This window comes from Chiloscyllium plagiosum, unplaced genomic scaffold (assembly GCF_037043375.1).
Source record: "Chiloscyllium plagiosum isolate Xiang-an unplaced genomic scaffold, Cpla_swu_hap1 HiC_scaffold_27, whole genome shotgun sequence".
Lineage (NCBI taxonomy): Eukaryota > Metazoa > Chordata > Chondrichthyes > Orectolobiformes > Hemiscylliidae > Chiloscyllium > Chiloscyllium plagiosum.
In genome coordinates this window covers 16,489,741-16,515,304 of record NW_028270165.1, presented here as the reverse complement: position 1 = coordinate 16,515,304, position 25,564 = coordinate 16,489,741, and the positions used below count along the sequence as shown (strand labels likewise).

The 25,564-nt window shown below is 46.6% G+C and overlaps 1 protein-coding gene and 2 long non-coding RNA genes across 3 annotated transcripts in view; all 3 read left to right on the top strand.

Moving 5' to 3' along the window:
* LOC148143247 (uncharacterized) overlaps positions 1-25,564 on the top strand; it is a 229,622-nt gene that overhangs the window by 83,272 nt on the left and 120,786 nt on the right. The window lies entirely within an intron of this gene.
* On the top strand, positions 9,914-14,011 carry LOC148143252 (uncharacterized). The gene is made up of 3 exons (XR_015751157.1): positions 9,914-9,958; positions 11,081-11,137; positions 13,544-14,011. It is a non-coding gene; the product is annotated as an uncharacterized LOC148143252 (long non-coding RNA).
* Positions 23,750-25,431, top strand: LOC148143251 (uncharacterized). Its single transcript, XM_087974094.1, has one exon. It carries the CDS (start codon positions 23,752-23,754, stop codon positions 25,222-25,224), a length of 1,473 nt encoding a protein of 490 aa, XP_087830220.1. The 5' UTR covers positions 23,750-23,751; the 3' UTR covers positions 25,225-25,431.

The window sequence follows — 25,564 nt, the reverse complement described above, 5'->3', positions numbered from 1 at the left end:
TCAAGACACAGTTGGATGGGTTTTTGCAATGGTAGGGGAATTAAGGGTAGTTGGGATAATACAGGGAGGAGGAGCTGAGAGAATGGATAGATCAGCCATGATCTTAATGAATGCCGGAGCGGCTGGATGGGCCAAATGGCCTATTCCTGCTTCTATTACTCCGAAACTATAACCCTGTATTTCCCATGGCTAACCCACCTAACCTGCACGTCCCTGGACATTATGGCCAATCCAAATCAAGGCCAGTGAGTAATGTAGTGATGTGGAAAATGAACATCAGAGAACAATTGAAAGGGACAAGAAGAGTAAATGTACCAGCAATCAAAACTAGATTCTAAAGATCACAAAAATTGAAACTAAAAATGGTGTGTCTGAATGTGTGCTGCATTGTAACAAAAGTGAATGAATTGACTACATACATTGAAGTGAATAATTGCGATCTGACACTCCTACAGAGACATGGCTTCAGGATGACAAGGATTGGATCCTGAATATTGAGGGTGTCCTCAAATGGGAAGTTAGGTAAAGGTGGAGGGTTGGCACTGCTAATCAAAGCACTGATCACAGGGTAGTCTGGTGTCAGCTCAGATTTCAGGTCCTGATTTCTCTGTCCTCTGTTGATCTCCCTGTTCCCTTCTACACCTTCTGGAACAATAAAACATTCAGTCAATCAAACCCCAACCCACAATCTCCCAGCCTGTCAACCATCCAGGCACAGTGTAGTCACAGCAGGGAATCACACAAGAAAAATGAAACCAAATTTGAAATAAATAGGTGCTTGTGTTTAATGTTTGTTCATTAGCAAGTAAACCAGAAATAGGGCTCTCCCAGGATTCTTATACTGCCCTATTTGAGGAATTCTCTTCCCCCTTATATCTAACTATTAGTACCCAGCTATGATTTACAACAATACTTACACCAACAGAAGTAAGGCATCTGTTCTCAAATAGGTAGAGACATACAGGATGGAAATAGACATTTTCTCTCTCTCATGACCGCACCGCACTACACTTCACTTGCAGAGCTGGGCTAAAATGTCACTTTTTGTTATAAAACTTTAAGTTCTCTTGAGAAGGTGCCTTACAGGTAGTTCTGGGATTTGCATGTTAATGATGCCTACAACCCCATTGAAAAGATGAAAGACTGAACAATCCAGGTTTGTTCAACATGTCATTTCAATGACATGGACATTGTCATGTTTTTCCATAAATTCTATGTCTTATGACCTTATTCTCGACAACCACCTAATGAAGGAGCAGCGCTCCAAATGCTAGTGCTTCCAAACACACCTGTTGGTCTCCAACCTGGTGTTGTGATTTTTAACTTTATCCTTTTTAGGGGGGGATTTGCAATACAAAATTATCCATAGTGTGTAGGGATGTGCAGGTTAGGATGGATTGGCAGTTCTAAATTACCCATAGTGCCCAGGGATGTGCAGGTTAGGTGCATTAGTCAGGAGCGTTAGTATTGTTAGAAACATGTTTAATAAAATTTAGACGAGACCACCAAAACTGGAAACAAGATAATTTATCCTACGATCTTGCAAGAAAGGGCATCAAATGCAGAAGCAAATGAGCAAATTAGAACTTAGGTTAATGTACAGTTATACCCTTTGAGCTGAGTGAGGGCATCTCTCCAGACTCCTAATTACCCAATCTCTCTTACTGTACCAGACCACTGCCCAGGTGCACTCCACCCTTATTACTTCCCCCTTCCCCAGGTTGGCAACCTTCCTTTCTGTAAATGCTGACACATACATTTATTTTGTCAAGATCTGAGCGGCACAGTAGCACAGTGGTTAGCACTGCTGCTTCACAGTGCCAGAGACCTGGGTTCAATTCCCGCCTCAGGCGACTCTCTGTGTGGAGTTTGCACATTCTCCCCGTGTCTGCGTGGGTTTCCTCCGGGTGCTCCGGTTTCCTCCCACAATCCAAAAAAATGTGCAGGGGTTAGGTGAATTGGCCATGCTAAATTACCCGTAGTGTTAGGTGAAGGGGTAAATGTAGGAGAATGGGTCTGGGTGGGTTACGCTTCGGTGGGTCGGTGTGGACTTGTTGGGCCGAAGGGCCTGTTTCCACGCTGTAAGTAATCTAATCTAATCTAATCTGGTTTAACATTTTGAATCAATTCTGCTGGTACATTCCACCCTCGGACATTTCATTAACTTGTATCGTTTTGTATAGCTCAAACATTTCGGTTATCTCAGCTTTTTGCTGAAAGCATAACTTTAAAAAAAGAACTTTTTGTTATAGTAATTACACACCAAAGTTAGCATTTAATTAACCACAATTATACACTGAAAAGTCCCTAAATACCTGCAGGGTTAATAGTTCTCTTGCTGTACTCCTTTTCTGTATGCTTTTTCTATATCTGCAAAAACGTACTTTACCCATTTCTAACAATTCCCCCATTTCTTTTCTTAACCATTTGTTGTTTTTGCAATCTTATGTTCTGCCCTCTTTTCACCCTATGGTGTCAAGGTTCACAATCTAGTCATTTCTGACCTTCTAAGTTTGTACCATTATTGGTTGTTGTCCTCACAAAGACATTACCAGCTTAGTCATTATTCATTTTATCACATTAAACCCTATCAGTAAACCTACAATTATTAGTAGCTCATAAATGCCTAAATTCACTAACCGTTTTCCCACCCGGTCAATCTCCAGTTACCCCATCCCCATCCTTCATCTTTTCGGAGTTCATCTTCAATTTCTCTATTTACTATTTCCACCTTATCTTCCACTATGGAAGAGATGTCTGGGATGAAGGTGCAGCATTCTTTACCAATCAGAGCACAGGTTCCCCCTTTTTCGGCCAAAAGATAGTCTAAAGCCATTCGATTCTGTAAAGCTGTCAGTCTTGTGGCAATCATTTCAGTGGTTATGGCCGATATTTGGGATTGAGTTTCTCCCATCGCGCCGGTGGTATCATTAATTAAATTTTCAAGGGCAACCGCTATTTCTGTATTTTCACCCCTGCCCTTGTAGTGCCGTATTGGGAGTAGTGTCCACAGTAGACGGTCTCCTTCTGAGACCTCTCTGGTCTTGCGTCTTATCCCCCCCTCCTTTCTCAGGTTGGGCTCATGCTTTTCTATTCGGAGGTGAGGGACTATATAAGCGAGGTAACAGCAGCCACTCCAACCTTTCTGGTTTTGGGGAAGTGTTTCATCAACTTCATAACATGACACATTTGATCACACGAACATATTTTTCCCCGGGAATAAATGGATAGGCCTTCAGACCGCATACCCAATATGTTCCGTTTAATATTTGGGGAGTGGTCGTGGCAGTGGCTTGACTGGTGTGGACGCAAGATGATTTTCCCAGTTGGAAAGGTGCAGCATCATTCTGATTACAGAAACAGGTGGTATTTACTGCTCCTTTGGTGGGGAAATTCTAAGACTATCAATAGCGCCCTGATGCTTTGGAGCTGGCCTTGGGAACCATCCCGCAAAGCTATATTTGCTTCTTTCAAACCTCCACTTTGTATTATTTGAACCCACATCAAAGTATTGTACATCGTATACTTCTTTTTTAGTGAGCGGTATTACCGAGGTGGGGATCCCAGATTCGCCATGGTGTGGGACCTCTGCACAGACCCAACAGTCGGCAAGTCCCTTTTGTTTAGCATAATTCTGGCACAGCGTAGTGAAGTGATTTTTCCCACTTCCTTGAATAGTTAGTACTACTAACATTACAATACTCTACCAGTATCTACCCATCTCTGAACTCTGCCTACCGTCCTGTCTTAACATTTTAGGTGTCACACAGCCCCTACAATCAATAACAATATATATATATATCAGCAAACGTTAAAAGAGTCTTTTGTCTCCGTTCATTCTTTCTTTCTTAACTTTCAGAGGGTTGTCTGTAGGATGAGCGTGCCACTCCACCTTTGGGGCATTCACAGGACCTTTAACGTGAGTGTGATGACTCCACCCTTTCTCAGCAGTCCGAATAGCTGTTTCACTAGTCAGGAGGGTTAGGAATGGTCCCTCCCAGCTCGGGTGCAGTTTGGTATCTTTCCAGGTCATGATTAGGACCCAATCACCCGGGTGTATTCGATGTACTGCAAACTCGAGTGGCAGTGTCTGTACCAACAGGCCTTTATTCCTAAGAATAGACAAAGAAGAGCCGAGCGCCACAATACAGTTCGTTAAAAACTTATCATTGAACTCTGACCAGCCGTTAGGCAGTCTTTCAGCCTCGATAATGCTTCCCTCTATCCTGTCTACTACAGTATATTCATTGTGCTTTTTACCCTCAATCATCCGGGAGGACCAGTCGATAAACAACCGAGCTCCCGCATGCAACGGTACGTCTCTTAAGTTCATTCGCACTTTAGTCTGATATTCAGTAATATCAAAGCAGTCATGTTCTGGATTGACAGGGGCCACCCCCCTCTCTCCGCCACAGAAATGCAGCTGGATTCAAGCAACTGTCTGTGACTAACACAAGGTCATCCTGTTCTATTAAGATTGTCTCATATTTCAAGATCCTAGAGTCTGTGAGCCATTGTCCTGCATTCTGATTTCAGAATTCTTTGCCTTTTACTCCAGGAACCTTGAGACCTTTGTTAGTTAATTTAACACCGCTAGGTCTAAAGCTTAGGGATGATCGTGCTGCTCCCGTATCCACTAAGAACACTGTTTCCTCTCCTTCAGGTCCCACCTTTAAATTTATCAAGGGTTCCCGGTGGGTCACAGGAGGAGGGAACCCCTGACTCTCCTAATCTTCATCAAAAATCATCAATGATACCGCTTCTCTTTGTCATCCGAACCTTGGACATTGTCTTTTAAAATGTCCTGTTTTTCCGCAGTAATAACATCCTGCCAGTTGCTTCCTTCCCCTACCATCTGCTCTCTGTCTCTCTTGTCCTCCTCTGTTCTCTGATTCTAACTTTCTCGTCGTAATTTCTTCAACTGCTACAACCATTATTTTAGCTTTTTGTTTTTGTTTCTCCACTTCCCTTCTCACACACACTTTCTGTGCCTCATATAACAGATCTTCTATCTGTTTTTCACTCCAGCCTTCTAATTTCTGTAATTTCTTTTGTATGTCCGGCCATGATTTAGTTACAAATTGGACCTTTAAAGGTCCCTGTGCTACCGGATCATTGGGATTCATTCCCGAATATTTTCTACAGGCTTCTTTTAATCCCTGTAAAAAGGCTGATGGGGCTTCCTCCTTTTCCTGTCTTACTTCAAAAGCTTTAAAAGAATTCTGAGATTTAGGTGCTGCTTCTTTAACACCCAAAATGACCATTTCTCGAAAGTCCCTCATTTTTCCTCTATCGTGTTCATCCATACCCTTCCAATGGGGGTCCACATTGGGGAATTTGTTTTTGGCTGGTATCACTCCCTCACCCACCGGATCTCTCTTTTCCATTCCCTCAGAGTAGCTCTTCTAATCATGCCCCTTTCTTCTCCTGACCGTACCTGATGTGGGGTGCTGACTACTAAGGCTCCCCTAAAGGTAAGTTTCCGACTCTCCTCTACCAATAAGGCTATTGCTACCACTGCCTGCACACACTCTGGCCAGTAATGTAGCTTTCCATTCTTTAATTAACAATGAATTAATGCAGTCATGTTTTAAATTAACCATGAATCAATAAGACAGGTCACTGAGAATGTATGAAGGAATCCTGCCAATTAATATTGATTCAGGCTAACACAATTGAATTATTATAAATATTAATTATTAATTATATATATTATATAATTCAGGATGGAAACACAACCAAGTGATTAAAACATTTTTAAAACTGTAATCGCGCAGTTCTGTTTGTTTACCAGTCACTTGTGACTTCTCGTTCTGTTTCTGTAATTGTTTTGCTCGAGCACATTCATTTTTAAGAACCTCAACAGATTCCATAACACCTTTTGCAGTTAATTCGATCCCCAATTTGGTGGCAATATCTCGTCATGAACGCAAAACTGATTCTTCATGCCTCTCACCACAAAACTGTTGCCATAATCCAATTAACTTTTGTTTTTGTTCCCACTCCCTTGGGCTTAAAATTTAAGGATGACCTTGCTGCCCCCGTCTCGACTAGGAAAACTACGTCCTCTTTGTAAGGTCCCACCTTTAAATTTATCAAGGGTTCCTGGTGGGTCCCCAGGGGCAGGAACTCCTGACACCCCTATTTTTCATCAAGGTTCATCAAGGTTCATCAACGACACTGCCTTTACTTCCTTTTTCGGATCTGGACACTCTCTCTTAAAGTGACCTGTCTTTCCACAGTAATAACATCCCGCCTGTGGGGATTTCCACTTTGATCCTTGATCCTTGTTCCTGTCTACCAGCCCCCTTAACATCTCCTCCCCGATCCTTTCTCCTCACTTTATTTTCAACATGCTGCCCGCCACCATTCCGGTTTCCTTATCCTTTTAGTTTTCTCCTTTTCTTTATTACCTCATTAACCGTGGCTTATCATTATTTTTGCCTTCTGTTTCTGCTTCTCATGTTACGTTACCAGATTAATTACTGAGCTGATTTAACCAACTGAACAGCTCTAGGGCCACCTCATGGCCATTCCTCATCACCCAATGTTTTGTTTAGACCTTGATTCTTTTCAAGAAATATTGCAATTTTTCTTGCTCCCTGTAATCTCAAATACAGGGAGCAAGAAATTGATGCTTGCTTTTCTTTAAAGCCTGTTCCTAACTATACATTTTGGAATCTTACTTGTAAATATATATTTATATATGTAAATTCACTTAGTCAGTGTTTAATATTCAAAATGCAAAATGCACACAGTTCCCAACTCTGAAATCCACCACAATCACCCGGTTCCAGTCCCCTGATTCAAATCCAAAACTAGTCCTCCCAAGTAGTCCTGATCAGTCATTGCTCAATTACAATGCTATAGGTCATGAAATAACCAGAGCTGCCTTAAAAGGATTTGTCGATTCAAATTAAAACTTCAACTGTCCTCCATAAATCGCTTTTATGTAAGGATAAAAGAGATTAGTTAGAAACTGATAGTAAAGCAGTTATGACCTGTAAAAAGAACAGTTTATTTCATAATCTTGCAAAATCCTTAACCTTAAAAGAAATCATGTTAAAATTTCCATAATAGAAATCAGATTCAAAACAATCCCCGGATCTCAAGCTCCAGGGAACATTCAATCACCAACAAACAAATGTGCATTCACACTGAATCATAAAGGGTTAAACTTTCTACGAGCTGTACAGCTCTTTTCTCTCACTCTCTCACTCTCTCACTCTCTCACTCTCTCACTCTCTCACTCTCTCACTCTCTCACTCTCTCACACTCTCACACTCTCACACTCTCACACTCTCACACTCTCACACAGACACTTTTTGAGTTTCCCGCAACAACTCCTCTAGCTTTTGAATATTTTTTCTGGACGTCTGGCCATAAGTTAGTTAGGAAGTGCACCCTCAGAAGCCCTTCAGCTACTCGCCCTTCTGACACGAAGCATAATCTGATTCCTCTTGACTTTAAGGCTGTTTTTCATTGACATTTTATCATTTTTTTTATCCTTTCCTCGCGTCCAGGATTGTACTTCCAATCTCTTAACATTTTTCCTAAAGGACTGTCCATTGGAATGTGGTCCTCGGACGTCCCTCTCATGTCCCCTTCGACACTTAAACAACTATTCTTGTTTCCCATTTTAATACTCGGCCGTTTCTTTATGTAATTTAGTTAACCTTACTGAGGTCCGGTGTCACCTTCTTCCACACCCACTTCAGGGTCCTAACCTTCACGTGGGGGATTTTCTCTCTTAACAACCGGTCTAAGGCTGGGTGATCGAATCAGGTAGACACCTTACTCATCAGATTAATCTAGCCAATTAAACACTTTATTTTGAAAGTTGCCAATTTCCCATACTTCTCGTACGTCCCGTACTTCTCGTACATCCCCGACCACCAAGGCAATACTTAAAGATCCCTTTTCTTACCTTGGTCTGTGCACAAGAGTTACCTGGTCGAATCCGCGCACCCTTATCCCACGGTAATACCTGGCAACCACTACCGTTGACTATCCCGGTCGCTTACCGACCGAACTTCCCGCCGCGTGTTTGTGCACCCTGTCCCACAGCAATTCCCCGGATATATCCACCTGGCAACAGTGACAACTGCTACCTACCCTGGTTGATTGGGTTCGCCTAACCCGGTCGCCCAGAACCCCGGTTCCCTGGATACCCAGATATATCTGACTGGCAACAACTGCCGCTGCCGGCCACCCGGATATATCCACCTGGCAACAGTACCAACGGCCATCCACCCTGGCTGACCAGGTTCGCCTATTCCAGTCACCAGCACTCCGGTTCCCCGGATATATCCAACTGGCAGCAACTACCGCTGCCTACCCCGGTCGCCCGGATAAATCTTTTAAGACCTTTCTTACCCGGGTCTTGTGCACAGAAGAGTCACCCGACCGAACCTGCCGTGTCTGCCCATCTTGTTTTCAGGGTCTCTCAGTCCGGATCACGCTCTCCCAAAGCCGCTGCGGAAACAAGGGGAAACCAGAGATCCCGAAATCAGCAAGGTGCACCTTTTCCGTTTCTCCAAGAATGCCGAGCGACCGGAGTTTGGGATCCCAGAACGAGCCCCCAAATCTGTTAGAAACAAAATTCAATAAAATTTAGACGAGACCACCAAAACTGGAAACAAGACAATTTATTGCGAACTTGCAACTAAGGGCTTCAATTGCAGAAGCAAATGGGCAAATTAGAACTCAGGTTAGTGTACAGTTATACCCTTTGAGCTGAGTGAGGTCATCTCTCCAGACTCCTAATTACCCAATCTCTCTTACTGTGCCAGACCACTGCCCAGATGCACTCCACCCTTATTACTTCCCCCTTCCCCAGGTTGGCAACCTTCCTTTCTGTAAGTGCTGACACATACATTTATTTTGTCGACAGTACATCAAGATCTGGTTTAACATTTTGTATCAATTCTGCTGGTACATTCCATCCTCGGACATTTCATTAACTTGTATCGTTTTGTATACCTTAAGCATTTTGATTATCTCAGCTTTTTGCTGAAAGCATAATTTTTAAAAAATAACTTTTTGTGATAATAATTACACACCAAAGTTAGTGTTTAATTAACCACAATTATACACTGAAACGTAAAGATACTCTTCCCTAAATACCTGTAGGGTTAATAGTTCTCTTGCTGTACCCCTTTTTTGTATGCTTTTTCTATATCTGCAAAAACAACACTTTACCCCATTTCTAACAGACTATCATTAATTTCACAAGGGAACGGCTGTGAATGTTATCACTTGGTGTCCTGTTCACACAGATTCACCGATGCTGAGGCAAACGTTCTTAATTGCCTCACAACATCCTGTTATCACTTGGTGAGCCCAGGTGTGCCTATCTTTAAGTTCTCTCCTCTTTCTGAGCCTTCCTGCCTGTTTATTTTCTAGTGCAGTAAATGTATTCAATAATTGTGGGTGGCACGGTGGTACAGTGGTTAGCACTGCTGCCTCACAGCGCCGGAGACCCGGGTTCAATTCCCGCCTCAAGCGACTGACTGTGTGGAGTTTGCACGTTCTCCCCGTGTCTGCGTGGGTTTCCTCCGGGTGCTCTGGTTTACTCCCACAGTCTAAAGATGTGCAGGTCAGGTGAATTGCCCGTAGTGTTAAGTAAGGGGTAAATATAGGGGTATGGGTGGGTTGCGCTTCGGCGGGTCGGTGTGGACTTGTTGGGCTGAAGGGCCTGTTTCCACACTGTAATGTAATCTAATTCAGCATTACGTTTTAGTCTGAATGTTTAAAGATAAGTTTTAAGACTATATACTTTCTCACCCAGATGCCCACACCCTCATTCTTCCCTTTGATTGCACTGCGATCACTGAAAGAGAAGGCTAATCCAAACGAATGCCCTTCAAGGTGGTCCTGCCATCAACATCCTGCAGAACGGCACCACCATCTTCGCAGCTCATCTGGTCATATTTATCATCGCCATCGACACGTGTGGGTGAGCCATCGGATTGCAAAAGGAGCATCTTCTGGGGCAAATCTATATCACTAAGGGACCGCATAATCTTAGCAATTAAATACCTAACAATACCAATACCGACAAACAGACATAGCTAAATTGATAAGCCAATTGTACCATCAGCCCGATCTGCAGTTTCCCCAACTGGTCCCTTCAGTCATTCTGTCAAGGAATGCCTGGATCTCTTCTTATATCTCAGTAATATTGCCAGTGAGATCGGGAATGCCCATAGTGCATTTATCTTGGACAATGGTGCAGACCTCACCCTCCTGGGGGAGTATATAGTCTAAGGCATACTGATTCTGCACAGAGTAAAGACACAGGTCTGATAATCCCAGTTTACTCTGTTCCAGAGCCTCTTTTAGTCTTATTTCCTTGAATGATCAGGCCGCAAAAGAGGGAATTGCGGTTCTTTTAACTTGTCACTCCTGCCGATCCTTCCAACCCCAGGGTACTCTGGATTCCCCAGCCTATCGGGTGTCCTGTATTGTCACCCAGTCCCTTGGGATCCTTCCAGTTGGAGCAAGGTTGGCTGAGACCGACCGCTGCATCCTCCTCAGATGGAGGTTCCATAGACTTGTCCACTGGCCAGGACAAGGTACTGTTGTGGGAACAAGGGCTCTGATAGTGACCTTATGAGGGACATCTTTGCCATCCAGGACAAGGAAATTGGTAGCTTTACCTTAGCTGAAGAAATAATAGTCTGGTTTGGTGTATATTAGGGAGAGTTTGTCAAAATAGGTTACTGAAATGTTACAGCAGGGGGTCTGGTCAGGTCTACAGGAGTAAAGGGTCGACGTTTTGCAAGAGGAGTTGCTTGAGCGCTGTAAAAATGGGCCAAGTGACTCGAGCACTCGCACTGTATGGGAGACAATGGTCCTCAGAATGCTGTTCCCATTGGGCTCTCCCTAAGCTCTATTGTACATGGTCTTGGTGACAGTATCAGGTTCTGAAAAGAGAAAAGGCCTATAAATGCGCATGGGAAGGGTTCAGTTCCAGGAACATGTGCCACATAAGGCCTACTGTACGCCAGCCAGTGTTACACCAGCTGTTTGTATACACAGACCCGAGGTTATTGGAAAACGATATTTCTCTTCGCAGGGTCGGCAGTAGGAAGTCTGACGAATAGAATGGAATCGGGGACTGAGGACGGGGCAAGTAAGTCATCTCCCGATAGAGAGGAGTAACATATTACTACCTCTGGGGTGAAGAGCGTTCTGTGGGCCTGTATAAATACGTTGTTTGTGGATTGAGGAGTTTCCCCTATCAGGCTTCCCTTTTCTCAAGTCGGCCCGTCCTGCAAAATGGGATGGTGTTCCTGGGCATCCTTAAAATATTTACCATAATAACGGGGTTGATCATTTTTATCCTCACTAGGCTTGCGTCTGCAGGTAAAATCAAGAAAACATGGTAACGACATGGTAACTCCCACTGATTTCTACTGTCCAGATGGACCATCTGGTCTTTCTGATGTAAGAGTCCATTGCAATAATCAATCTTCATCACGTCAAAGGCGTCTGGTCCGGTGCACTGGACGACATCTCCTCAGCATGGGTGGTGGATAATCTCTGATCATTTCTGGTCACATCCATAGTTAGTGGCTTTCCCCATCAGGATGTTGTACGTGATCAGAAAGGTGAGGAGATAAGCGATCCCCCACATGTCCCTCCTCTTAGTTCAAGTACCTGTAATAAGATTAACATTAGAACAACAGCAAAATTCAAAACCCATCGACAATGGTGCAGTTGGACCCAAGCTGAGTGCCCAGTGACTTTGACCACCATAGGGGTGGGAAGTAAAACCTGGAAGGGGCCATCCCAACGAGGTTGGAGACCTTTGCCAGTCCAGGTCTTGACGAGCACGAACGAACCAGGCTCTACCCGTGACGAGGCTGAAAGGGAGGGTACATCGCTGTAGGCCGTACGCTCCTGGGAGTAAAAGGCACGCATAACACTAGTTAGAGCAAGAACATAACCAATCATTGCTTCGGTCATGTGGTGGAAGTGGACTCAGAAGGGAGTTGAATCGTTCCAAGGGGTATGGAGGCGGTGACCAGAGAGACTCTCAGCTGGAGACAGTCGTGTCTTGCTCGCAGACATGGATCGCATCTGGAATAAGGCCACAGGGATTAGCATAACCAGGAGAGGCCATACTCTGCCACTAATTTGGCAAGTTTAGTCTTGAGTCTGGTTAAAACATTCAACAAGGCCGGCCGTCTGAGGATGATAAGCACCATGCAGTTGCCGACAAATACAAAGCTGGGAACAGAGTTCTCCGTTAATATTACCTACAAAGTGTGGTCCATTGTCCGAGCCAATGCACGCAGGTATACTGAAGCGGGAATTATTTCCTTAAACAAAATTTTCATCACAGTCTCAGCAGTAGCATTAGGAGGAGGGTAGGATTCAATCCACTTCGAAAAGACATCAGCAATAAGCAAAACACATTTATAGCAACTCAACTCATTTCTCCAACTCAATGAAGTCCAGTTGAAGTGTCTCCAAGGGACCCTCCATCAAGGGAGTTCTCGTAGAGATACTTGAACTAAGAGGTGGAGGATCGTCTACCCACAAACCTGTTTGATCACGTCCAACATCCTGATCGGGAAAGCCACTGACTGAGTATCGATGCAATCCGGTACAATCTGAGATTATCCTGATGTCATATGGTGCACCAGATCAGACGCTTTCAACGTGGAGTCGCTTGAGCGATGGCGTGAGCTGCCAGAGGAAGTGGTGGGTGCTGTTACGATGACAAGTTAAAAGGCTCCTGGACGGTCATCTGAATATGAAGGGTTCAGTTGGGTCAGGGCCAAGTGATGGCAAATGCAACTGGAGTCATAGAGATGTACAGCACAGAAAGAGACCCTTCGGTCCAACTCGTCCTTGCTGACAAGATAGCCAACCCAATTTAGTCCCAGCTGCCAGCTCCCGCCCCAATAGGGGCCAAGTGATGGCAAACGTGACTAGATTAATTTAGGATATCTGGGCAGGTTGGGTCAAAGGGTCTGTTTCCGTGCTGTGTGACTCTAATTGTCTTCAGTGAAAGCAGAAGTGTGGTTATGAAGGCTGGACTTTCAGAGCATGTTCTGCCTGACTGGAAGCAGAAGGGTTTGACTGAAGTGTGTCAGTGTTAATGCCTTGATGTCTCATTTTGCTTCCACCTTCTCGGGGTCGATAACCATTTTGTGTCTGGTCCTTCCTCCAGAAGCTGCATTGCAGGTTTACCCTGAATTGACACTTTTTTTTTGCTTCCCAAAATCAGACCTGCTCACTCTCAGCAGTATCCCAGTGTTGTGAAAGATATTAACTTTCAGTTGGAGGTATCCAAAATTCAGAGAGATGTCAGTCTTGATGTTTTTGCTTTTTCTGCCCCTGTAAGATCCTGAATCAGCACCTTCAGGGGAATTAGTTAGAGCGGAGTGAGAACAGAGGGGGAGAGAGAGTGGGATGGTGCTTTCAATTTTGTGGAACAACAAAAGAATATTCCACAGAAAGTAGAATTGCTTGTTCTGAATTTCTACCCTGCACTGATAGTGATGACTTTTGTAATCTCTTTTTGCAGAGTATTTGAACATCTGAAGATTGAAGTTTCAAAATCAACAGATGAAGGGCTTATGCCCGAAACATTGACTCTCCTGTTCCTCAGATGCTGCATGACCTGTTGTGCTTTTCCAGCGCCACATTTTTTGACTGACTCTCCAGTGTCTGCAGTCCTCACTTTGACGTCAATGTCTGACAGTCACTCAATCCATCGGGACCGCAACGATTTTTGACTGTGATTTCTGTGAGAGGGATCAATGCTTTTCGGTTCCTGTTTGAGGACGTTTTCAGTATCATTGGGACTGGACGAGAGCCCCCACTGTTGCAGCGCACTGTGTGTGGAGCCTGAAACAGTTATACAGCCTGGAAAGGGGATTTCACGGCAGGGAGGGGCTCTACATGTGTTTGTGTGCAGCTGAAGCTGTGGCCAAGGAGAAACCTGAGGAATCCTGCCCCGTGGAGGAACCGTGGAAGTGTGGCGACTGTGGGAAAGGTTTCCGTGTCCTGTCTGCCCTGGAGACTCATCGGCGCAGTCACACCGGGGAGAGGCCATTCCCTTTCACCCACTGCGGGAAGGCCTTCAGACATTTCTCCCAACTGTTGGCCCACCAGCGGGTCCACACGGGGGAGAGGCCTTCAGCTGCCCCAAGTGCGAAAAGGGCTTCAGCACATCTTCCACCCTGCTGAGGCATCAATGGATCCACACCGGGGAGAGGCCCTTCACCTGCTCTCAGTGCGGGAAGGGCTTCACCTACTCCTGCAACCTGCGGAATCACCACCGAGTTCACGTGCCATCGCAGGGGGATTGAAGGAGTGACGGCCGAGTGCCATTATTGATTGGATATCAACCCGGTTCTGGGGACTCCCGGGTTCGAATCCCCCCACGACAGATGGCAGAATTGGTATTCGGTCAGAAATGTGGAGTTCGGAATCTAACGATCAGACTGTTTCAGGGAGGGGGTGGTGCGGGGGAGAAAGCCCCCATCTGATTCACTCTCCCCCTTGTTAGGGAAGGGAACCGCCATTGTGGGAAAGGATTCACTCAGTCGTTCCAGCTGCATCCTTTACCCGGTCTGGCCTACACGTGACTCCAGACCCACAGCAGTCTGGTTGACTCTACACTGCCCCTTCCTGGCAAATGAGCGGGGCGAAACTTACTTGGAGACATGGTATGGGTTGAAATTGCTAAGTGAGGCAATACTTCCTCCGGGTTACGGCTGTACCAAGGATCCGATTACAAAGGGACAACTTGGTGCTGACCAATAGTAAAGACAGTGAGGGGGGTGGGACAGGGGAGGTGTGGTGTGTGCACTTTGACCTTGAGGTGCTCAAAAAGCAACTGCTTTTTCTCTGCCTTTTTCCTGGGTGGGGGGGATCTGAAGCTGTAACAAAGTTGGGTTGCAATAAAGGTTACCTGAACTTACCGCCGGGCTGACTCTCATTGAAAGCTTTGAGCTCCAAGAGGTTTTTGTTTTAAAGCTGCTCATTTCTAAGTTTAGAACATAGAACAAAGAACATAGAACAACACAGCGCACAACAGGCCCTTCGGCCCTCAATGTTGCGCCGACCTGTGAACTATTCTCAGTTCGTTCCCCTACACTATCCCAAAATCAAACATGCGCTTATCTAAGGAATGTTTAAATCTCCCTAATGTGGCTGAGTTGACTACCTTAGCAGGTAGGGCATTCCACACCCTTACCACTCTCTGCATAAAGAACTTGCCTCTGACATCTGTCTTAAATCTATCACCCCTCAATTTGTAGTTCTGCCCCCTCGTACAAGCTGATGTCACCATACTAGGAAAGAGTCTTTCACTGTCTACCCTATCTAATCCTCTGATCATCTTATATGTCTCTATCAAATCCCCTCTTAGCCTCCTTCTTTCCAATGAGAACGGACCCAAGTCTCTCAGCCTTTCCTCATAAGACCCTCCCTCCAGACCAGGCAACAACCTGGTAAATCTCCTCTGCACCGTTTCCAATGCTTCCCACATCCTTCCTGAAATATGGGGACCAGAACTATACACAATATTCCAAGTGTGGCCGCACCAGCGTTTTGTATAGTTGCAGCGTGATATTGCGGTTCCCCGGAACTCAATCCCTCTACGAATGAAACCTAACACACCGTATGCCTTCTTAACAGCACTATTCACCTGCGTGGCAACTTTCAGGAATCTATGCACATGGACTCCAAGATCACTGCCTTCCTGTTATTCTTCCCAAAGTGAACCACCTCACATTTAGCTGCATTGAACTCCATTTGCTACCTCTCAGCCCAATTTTGAGTTTATCCAAGTCCCCCTGCAACCTATAACATTCTTCCAAACTGTCCAGTACTCCACCGACTTTAGTGTCATCTGCAAATTTACTAATCCATCCACCTATGCCTGCGTCTAAGTCATTTATAAAAATGACAAACCGTAGTAGTCCCAAAACAGATCCTTGTGGCACACCACTAGTAACCAGACTCCAGGCTGAATATTTTGCATAAACCACCACTCGCTGCCTTATTTCAGAAAGCCACTTTCTAATCCAAACTGCTTAATCACCCTCAATCCCATGCCTCTGCATTTTCTCCAACAGCCTACCATGTGGAACCTTTACGGAGGTCCATGTACACCACGTCAACTGCCCTATCCTCATCTACATGCTTGGTCACCTTCTCAAAAAGCGCAATGAGGTTTGTGAGAAACGATCTGCCCTTGATGAAACCATGTTGACTATCTGAAATCAAATTGTTGCTTGCTAGATGATTTTAAATCCGATCTCTAATATTCCTTTCCAAAAGCTTTCCTTCAACAGAAGTAAGGCTCACTGGTCTATAATTACCTGGGTCATCTCTGCTGCCCTTCTTGAACAAGGGCACAACATTTGCAATCCTCCACTCTGGTACTAAACCTGTCGACAATGACGACTCAAATATCAAAGCCAAAGGTTCTGTGATCTCCTCCCTCGCTTCCCAGAGAAACCTCGGATAAATCCCATCTGGCCGAGGGCACTTGTCTACTTTCACTCCTTCTAGAATTGATAACACCTGTGTGCAACTAACCTTGATCCTTTCGAGTCTAATATCTCGTACCTCATTCTTCTCCTCTACAATATTCTCCTTTTCCTGAGTGAAGACCGATGAGAGATATTCATTAACACCTCTCCAATCTCCACAGGGCCCACACTCAACTTCCCACTTCTGTCTTTGATTGGCCCTATTCCTACCCTAATCATCCTTTTATTCCTCACATACCTATAGAAAGCTTTAGGTTCTCCTTTATTCTATTTGGTAAAGACTGTTCATGTCCTCTCTTTGCTATTAACTCTCTCTTTAAATCCTTCCTAGCTGATCTGTAACTCTCCATCGCCTCTTCTGAACCATCTTGCCTCATCAACACATAAGCCTCCTTCTTCTTTGTCACAAGAGATGCAATTTCTGTTGTAAACCACGGTTCCCTTACCTTATCACTTCCTGACTGACAGGGACATACCTGTCAAGGACACACAATATCTATTCCTTAAACCAGCTCCACATTTCAATTGTTCCCATCCCCTGCATTTTGCTACCCTATTCTATGCATCCTAAGTCTTGCCTAATTGCATTATAATTGCCCTTGCCCCATCGATAACTCTTGACCTGCGGCATGTTCCTATCCCTTTACATCGCTAAATGAAACCTAACTGAATTATGGTCACTCTCTCCAAAGTGCTCACCTTCCACTAAATCAAACACCTGGCCTGGTTCATTACCAAGCACCAGATCCAGTTTGACCTCCCCTCCTGCACACACTGGACAAAAACTGATCCATACGACGTACTAGAGTGAAAGCATTTCCAGTCAATGTTGGGGAAGTTAAAGTCCCCCATAATGACCACCCTGTTCCTTTCACTCCTACCCAGAATAATTTTGCTAATCCCCTCTTCCACCTCCCTGGAACTCTGCGGAGGCCTTTAAAAAAACTCCAAGCAGTGTGACCTCTCCTCTCCTGTTTCTAACCTCAGCCCACATTACCTGAGTAGATGAGTCCTCATCAAAAGTTCTGTCAGCCACCGTTATACTATCCTTGACTAACAAGGCCACGCCTCTCCCTCTTTTACCGCCTTGGCTGTTCTTAATGAAAGATCAAAACCCTGGAACCTGCAACATCCATTCCTCACCCTGCTCTATCCATGTCTCCAAAATGGCCACAACATCCAAGTCCCAGGTACCTAGCCGTGCTGCAAGCTCACCTACCTTATTGCAGATACTCTGGCGTTGAAGTAGACACACTTCAAACCAGTTCGCTGTCTGCCAGCACATTCCTGTGACCCTGAAATCCTGTCCCTGTGATTCCTACTCTCATCCTCCTATGCACTACAGCTACACCCCCGGTTCCCATCCCCCTGTTGCTCTAGTTTAAAGCCACCCGAATAGCACCAGCAAATTTCCCACCCAGGATATTAGTACCCCTCGGTTCAAGTGAAGACTGTCCTGTTTGTACAAGTCCCACCTTCCCCAGAATGAGCCCCAATTATCCAAAAACCTGAAACCCTCCCTCCTGCACCATCCTTGCAGCCACGTGTTCAGCTGATATCTCTCCCTATTCCTTGCCTTGCTATCACGTGGCACGGGTAACAAACCAGAGATAACCACTCTGTTTGTTCTAGCCCTCAGCTTCCACCCGAGCTCCCTGAAATCCTGCCTTACATCCCTATCCCTCTTTCTGTGGGAGATTAGAAATGTTGTTTTTGCAGATGGGTGAGGTGGGGTAGTGGGGGGAAGGGAAGCGAAATTCTTGTAGTATGTAGCATACGTAAGGCTAAGACTTTAATGAATATAGAGGGTCTTTTCAAGAAAATAGTTTTAAGCTAGGAAATAACTTGAAAGTGTTGTAGTTGACCACAAAAAGAAGCAACAGGGGCATTTCACAATAAAGCTTATAGTATGATAAGAGAAACTGGATAAAAGAACAAGATGTAACAAACAAGGAACAAAGAATGCAGACAAGGACAGCAGGATGGCCAGATAAGAAAATAACTAACAAGTGAGGTAATCGGCTTATGATCGGATGGGAAAAGGGAGGCGTGATTCCGCAACTTGTAAACTGAATAAGAAAGCTAACATGCTCTGTTTTGGCGCGCATTTCTGCTTGATTGCAGAAGCGTCTGGTACTTGCAAGACTGTAATAAATTGTTCTTGTTTCCAAGGCTTTGTCTCACGCTGATTGATTTGTGAGTGAGTTCTGTTTCTCACAATTGGGGGCCTCGTTCCGGGAACCAAAACTCAGACCGCTTGACACTCTTGGGATGACGGGGAGGTGTACCTCGCCGATTTCGGTGATCTCCGACTCCCTTGCTTGTCGTTGGCGGTTTGGGCGAGTACGATCCGGACTGGGAGATTTATGGCCGGACGTCCAGAAGAATATTCAAAAGCTCAAGGAGTCGTTGCGGGAAGCTCAAAGTGTCTGTGAGATACGGTGTCTGTGTGTGTGTGAGATAGAGAGAGAGAGAAAGAGAAAGAGCTGTACAGCAACTAGAAAGTTTAACTCTTTGTGATTTGGTTTGAATGCACATTTGCTTGTTGGTGATTGAATGTTTCTACTTTGTTCCCTGGAGCTCCAGATCCGGGACTGTTTTGAATCTGATTTCTGCTATGGAAATTTTAACATGATTTCTTTTAAGGTTAAGGATTTTACAGATTATAAAATAAAATGTTAACTCCTGTTCTTTTTACAGGTCATGACTGCCTTACTATCAGCTTCTAACTAATCTCTTTTATCCTTACATAAAAGTGATTTATGGAGAACAGTTGAAGTCTCAAAAAGCATATAGTTGGTCAGATTAATCGGACGAGTAAGGTGTCTAGTCAGGACCCTGAAGGGGGTGTGGAAGAGGGTGACACCGGACCTCGTTAAGATTAATTAAATTAGCAACAATGGTAGGCAAGGTAAGTTGCCTGGGTAACGATCGATCTGTAAATAACGTTAAAGGGGAATATATTTCACCTGACAGTCCTTTGGGGAGAATGTTGGGAAATTGGGAACACAACTCCCAGACGCGGGGGAAAGATAAGGCTATAATGGTAAATTACTATTGTTGTTTTGTCTGGACTAGATAAAATATTAAGGCGCCTGGTATTTTTTGGCCCAAATATGGGTCCGATGAGGATTGGCTGTGTCAAGATCTTAATATATATGTCAATCGGAAAGAAGCGTACAGTCAAAAAGTGTCCAATTATGCGGTTTGTTGGATAGGGAGCGCAGGAGTAAAATTATGTCCCACGAATAGGGAGGAATCAGGGAAAGAACAGAAAAAGAATGAACAAGGGAAGCCACAATGGGACCCCTTAATGTGTTTGCCGCCCCCATGTACTACAATCGGGTATGTAAATGCTCCCTTAACTAGCAGTGAAGTTAGGGTCTTTACAAAGGAAATGAAAAGTTTAATAGAGGATCTGGTTGGACTAGCCGAACAATTAGAGCAATTCTTAGGGCCTAATTTATATACCTGGGGAGAACTGATGGCAATTTTAGGAACGTTATTTTCAGGGGAAGAACGAGGTATGATTAGGAGGAGAAAGTGAGGTCTGCAGATGCTGGAGATCAAAGTTGAAACTTTATTGCTGGAACAGCACAGCAGGTCAGGCAGCATCCAGGGAACAGGAGATTCAACGTTTCGGGCACAGGCCCTTCTTCAGGAATGATTAGGAGAGCAGCTTTATAGGAATGGGAAACCAGGCACCCAGTTGGGGAAGAAGGGGCCCCAGCTGAACAGAAATTCCCAAATGTTGACCCACATTGGGAAAATAATGACAGAGAAGACAGGGAGTCAATGCGGGATCTATGAGAAATGGGAATATTAGGAATTAAAGAGGTGGCACCAAGATCATAAAACTTTGTTAAGGCCTTTGAAGTACGACAAGAGAAGGATGGAACCCCTTCTGCATTTCTTAAAAGGCTCAAGGAGGCCACAAGGAAGTGTTTGGGAATGGATCCCGATAATCAGATAGCACAGGGACTCTTAAAGGTCCAGTTTGTAACGAAATCATGGCCGGACATACAAAAGAAATTACAGAAATTAGATGGATGGAGTGAAAGACTGATGGAAGAGGTGTTACGAGAGGCACAGAAAGTGTATGTGAAAAGGGAAGACGAGAAGCAGAAACAGAAAGCCAAAATGATGGTGGAGGCAGTAGAAGAAATAACAAAAAGGAGACTGGGGTCAAGGGATAACAGGAAGGGTTGGGGAGGACACGAAAGACAAGGGTCAGATACCTGGGAAAGGAGGCAACAAACCAGAGATAACCACTCTGTTTGTTCTAGCCCTCAGCTTCCACCCTAGCTCCCTGAAAGCCTGCCTTACATCCCTATCCCTCTTTGTTTTGTGGTTAGCACTGCTGCCTCACAGCGCCAGAGCCCCCGGTTCAATTCCCCTCCCACGTCTGCGCGAATATCCTCCCATTTTCCAAAGACGTGCAGGTTAAGGTGAATTGGCCAAGCTAAATTGCCCCGTAGTGTTAGGTGACGGGGAATGGGGCTGGGTGTTTTGCTCTTCGGCAGGTCGGTGTGGACTTGTTGGCCCGAAGGGCCTGTTTCCACACTGGAGGGAATCTGATCTAAAGTTCTGGAATTTATATATTGATGAACTGAAACCTGCAACCCATTCTAAAAGATGAAGGACTCAGCAGCGGTCGAGGTTTGTTCCAAATATTGCATCGGTTGCATGACACTGTGATGTTTTGCTATTAATTCTGTGTCTTAGGATCCCGCAGCACAGCTACCGGCAGAAGAAGCAACGCTGCAGAAGCCAGTGCTTCCAAATACACCTGGGTGGGCGGGGAGTACCATAAGGGGCGTGGTTTAGATTGGAGGGTGGGCGGAGCACATGGGCGGGGCGTGCTCGTGATTTGGTCGCGAGCTAGTAGGCGGGGCAAGGCGGCTATCCTGGAGGCGCGCGGCTTTGTGGGCGGTTGAGCGTGAGGGCAGGGGGCGTGGTTTGACTCGCGCGGGGTCCGCGGCGTAGGGGCGGGGTTTGGTTCGCGAGGTGGAAAGGAGTTTGTGCCCTCGAGCCGGGGCTTGGTATCGATGGGGCGGGTTTACATGCAGCGTTCCAAAGTGCGGGGTGAACGAACTGCGTTCGGAAGGGGCGGGGTTTACGAGCTGCGTTCGGAAGGGACGGGGTTAACGAGTGCGTCCGGAAGGGGCGGGGTTTACGAGCTGCGTCCGGAAGGGGCGGGAGTTTACCATCGGCGTTCGGAAGGGGCGGGGTTTATGTGCCGCTTTGGCGGAGGGGGCGGGACCAGGGCCAGGTGGCGTTGACACACCCGAAGCCGGAAGTGTGCCCGCGGCCTGTTTCCTCCGCTGGAGCTTCGGCTGCAGTAAGTAAGGTAAAGCTTTATCAATATTTCCTTTTAAAGAGTTTGTATTTAATAACCAGTAATGGTTACTCAATATCATCATAAAGTCCCAAAATGCAATTCTTTTCAATCCATAGCAGATCAGCACTAAGAGTTAATTTTCTACGGGATTCAACAGCCTCAGCACTAAAACGGCTGTGAATGTTGCCACTCCGTTAATATTACCTACAAAGTTGGTCCATTGACCGAGCTAATGCACGCAGGTATACTGAAGCAGGGAATTATTTCCTTAAACAAAATCTTCACCACAGTCTCAGCAGTAGCATTAGGAGGAGGTTAGGCTTCAATGCACTTCGAAAAGACATCAGCAATAAGCAAAACACATTTATAGCAACTCAACTCATTTCTCCAACTCAATGAAGTCCAGTTGAAGTGTCTCCAAGGGACCCTCCATCAAGGGAGTTCTCGTAGAGATACTTGAACTAAGATGTGGGGGATCGCCTACCCACTAACCTGTTTGATCACGTACAACATCCTGATCGGGAAACCAGACTGAGTATCGATGCGATCTGGAACGATCCAAGATTATCCTGATGTCATCTGGTGCACCAGATCAGACGCTTTCAACGTGGCGTCGCTTGAACGATGGCGTGAGCTGCCAGAGGAAGTGGTGGGTGCTGGTACGATGACAAGTTAAAAGGCTCCTGGACTGGCATCTGAATATGAAGGGTTCAGATGGGTCAGGGCCAAGTGATGGCAAATGCAACTGGAGTCATAGAGATGTACAGCCCAGAAAGAGACCCTTTGGTCCAACTCGTCCTTGCTGACAAGATAGCCAACCCAATTTAGTCCCAGCTGCCAGCATCCGGCCCAGAGAGAGGCTAAGTGATGGCAAACGTGACTAGATTAATTTAGGATATCTGGGCAGGTTGGGCCAAAGGGACTGTTTCCGTGCTGTGTGACTCTAATTGTCTTCAGTGAAAGCAGAAGTGTGGTTGTGAAGGCTGGACTTTCAGAGCATGTTTTGCCCTGACTGGGAGCAGAAGAGTTTGACTGAAGTGTATTGGTGTTAATGCCTTGATGTCTCATTTTGCTCTCACCTTCTCGGGGTCATTAACCATTTTGTGTCTGGTCCTTCCTCAAGAAGCTGCATTGCAGGTTCGCCCTGAATTGACACTTTTTTTTTGCTTCCCAAAATCAGACCTGCTCACTCTCAGCAGGATCCCAGTGTTGTGAAAGATATTAACTTTCAGGTGGATGTATCCAAAATTCAGAGAGATGTTAGTATTGATGTTTTTGCTTTTTCTGCCCCTGTAAGATCCTGAATCAGCACCTTCAGGGGAATTAGTTAGAGCTGAGTGAGAACAGAGGGGGAGAGAGAGTGGGATGGTGCTTTCAATTTTGTGGAACAACAAAAGAATATTCCACAGAAAATAGAATTGCTTGTTCTGAATTTCTACCCTGCACTGATAGTGATGGCTTTTGTAATCTCTTTTTGCAGAGTATTTGAAGATCTGAAGACTGAAGTTTCAAAATCAACAGATGAAGGGCTTATGCCCGAAGCATTGACTCTCCTGCTCCTCGGATGCTGCCTGACCTGCTGTGCTTTTCCAGCGCCACATTTTTTGACTGACTCTCCAGCGTCTTCCGTCTTCACTTTGATGTCAATGTCTGACAGTCACTCAATGCATCGGGACCGCAACGATTTTTGACTGTGATTTCTGTGAGAGGGATCAACGCTTTTTGGTTCCTGTTTGAGGACGTTTTCAGCATCAGTGGAACTGGACGAGAGACCCCACTGTTGCAGCGCACTGTGTGTGGAGCCGGAAACAGTTATACGGCCTGGAAAGGGGATTTCACGGCACAGAGGGGGTCTAAACGTGTTTGTGTGCAGCTGATGCTGTGGCCATGGAGAAACCCGAGGAATCCCGCCCCGTGGAGAAACCGTGGAAGTGTGGCGACTGTGGGAAAGGCTTCCGTGTCCCGTCTGCCCTGGAGACTCATCGGCGCAGTCACACTGGGGAGAGGCCATTCCCCTGCACCGACTGCGGGAAAGCCTTCAGACATTCCTCTTACCTGTTGGCCCACCAGCGGGTCCACACGGGGGAGAGGCCCTTCAGCTGCCCAGAGTGCGGGAAGGCCTTCAGCACATCCTCCCACCTGCTGAGCCACCAGCGTGTACACACGGGGGAGAGGCCCTTCAGCTGCCCAGAGTGCGGGAAGGCCTTTACCCAGGCCTCCACCCTGCTGAGGCACAAGCGGGTCCATACGGGGGAAAGGCCTTTCAGCTGTCCCGAGTGCGGGAAGGCCTTCAGCAATTCCTCCACCCTGCTGACCCACCAGCATGTCCACACGGGAGAGAGGCCCTTCAGTTGCCCTGAATGCGGGAAGGCCTTTACCCAGGTCTCCAACCTGCTGAGGCACCAGCGTGTCCATACGGGGGAAAGGCCTTTCAGTTGCCCTGAATGCGGGAAGGCCTTCAGCGATTCCTCCACCCTGCGGAGTCACCGGCATGTCCACACGGGGGAGATGCAGTTCACCTGCTCTCAGTGTGGGAAGGGCTTCACCTGCTCCTCCAATCTGCGGATCCACCAGCGTATCCACACGGGGGAGAGGCCCTTCAGCTGCCCCAAGTTCGGGAAGGCCTTCAGCAATTCCTGCGCCCTGTTGAGGCACCAGCATGTCCACACCGGGGAGGGGCCGTTCACCTGCTCTCGGTGCGGGAAGGGCTTCGCCTGCTCCTCCACCCTGCAGAGTCACCAGCGGATCCACACAGGAGAGAGACCCTTCAGCTGCTCTCAGTGCGGGAAGGCCTTTACCCACGTCTCCTCCCTGATGACCCACCAGCGTATCCACACGGGGGAGAGGCCATTCACCTGCTCTCAGTGCGGGAAGGGCTTCACCTGCTCCTTCAACCTCCAGACCCACCAGCGGGTCCACACGGGGGAGAGGCCCTTTAGCTGCCCAGAGTGCGGGAAGGCCTTTACCCAGGTCTCCACCCTGCTGAGGCACCAGCGGGTCCACACGGGGGAGAGGCCCTTCAGCTGCCCCGAGTGCGGGAAGGCCTTCAGGAATTCCTCCACCCTGCTGGCCCACCAGTGGGTCCACACGGGGGAGAGGCCCTTCAGCTGCCCCGAGTGCAGGAAGGGCTTCAGGTATTCCTCCCACCTGCTGACCCACCGGCGGGTCCACACGGGGGAGAGGCCCTTCAGCTGCCCAGAGTGCGGGAAGGCCTTTACCCAGGTCTCCACCCTGCTGAGGCACCAGCGGATCCACACCGGAGAGAGGCCGTTCACCTGCTCTCAGTGCGGGAAGGGCTTCACCTACTCCTCCAACCTGCGGAAACACCAGCGAGTTCACGTGCCATCGCAGGGGGATTGAAGGAGTGACGGCCAAGAGCCATTATCGATTGGACTATCAACCCGGTTCTGGGGACTCCCGGGTTCGAATCCCGCCACGACAGATGGCAGAATTGGCATTCGGTCAGAAATGTGGAGTTCGGAATCTAACGATGAGACTGTTTCAGGGAGGGGGTGGTGCGGGGGAGAAAGCCCCCATCTGATTCACTCTCTCCCTTGTTAGGGAAGGGAACCGCCATTGTGGGAAAGGATTCACTCAGTCATTCCAGCTGCATCCTTTACCCGGTCTGGCCTACACGTGACTGCAGACCCACAGCAGTCTGGTTGACACTACACTGCCCCTTCCTGGCAAATGAGCGGGG

Excerpts from the sequence above, each read along its gene's own strand:
- LOC148143251 (XM_087974094.1), top strand. The coding sequence starts at position 23,752 with ATGGAGAAACCCGAGGAATCCCGCCCCGTGGAGAAACCGTGGAAGTGT.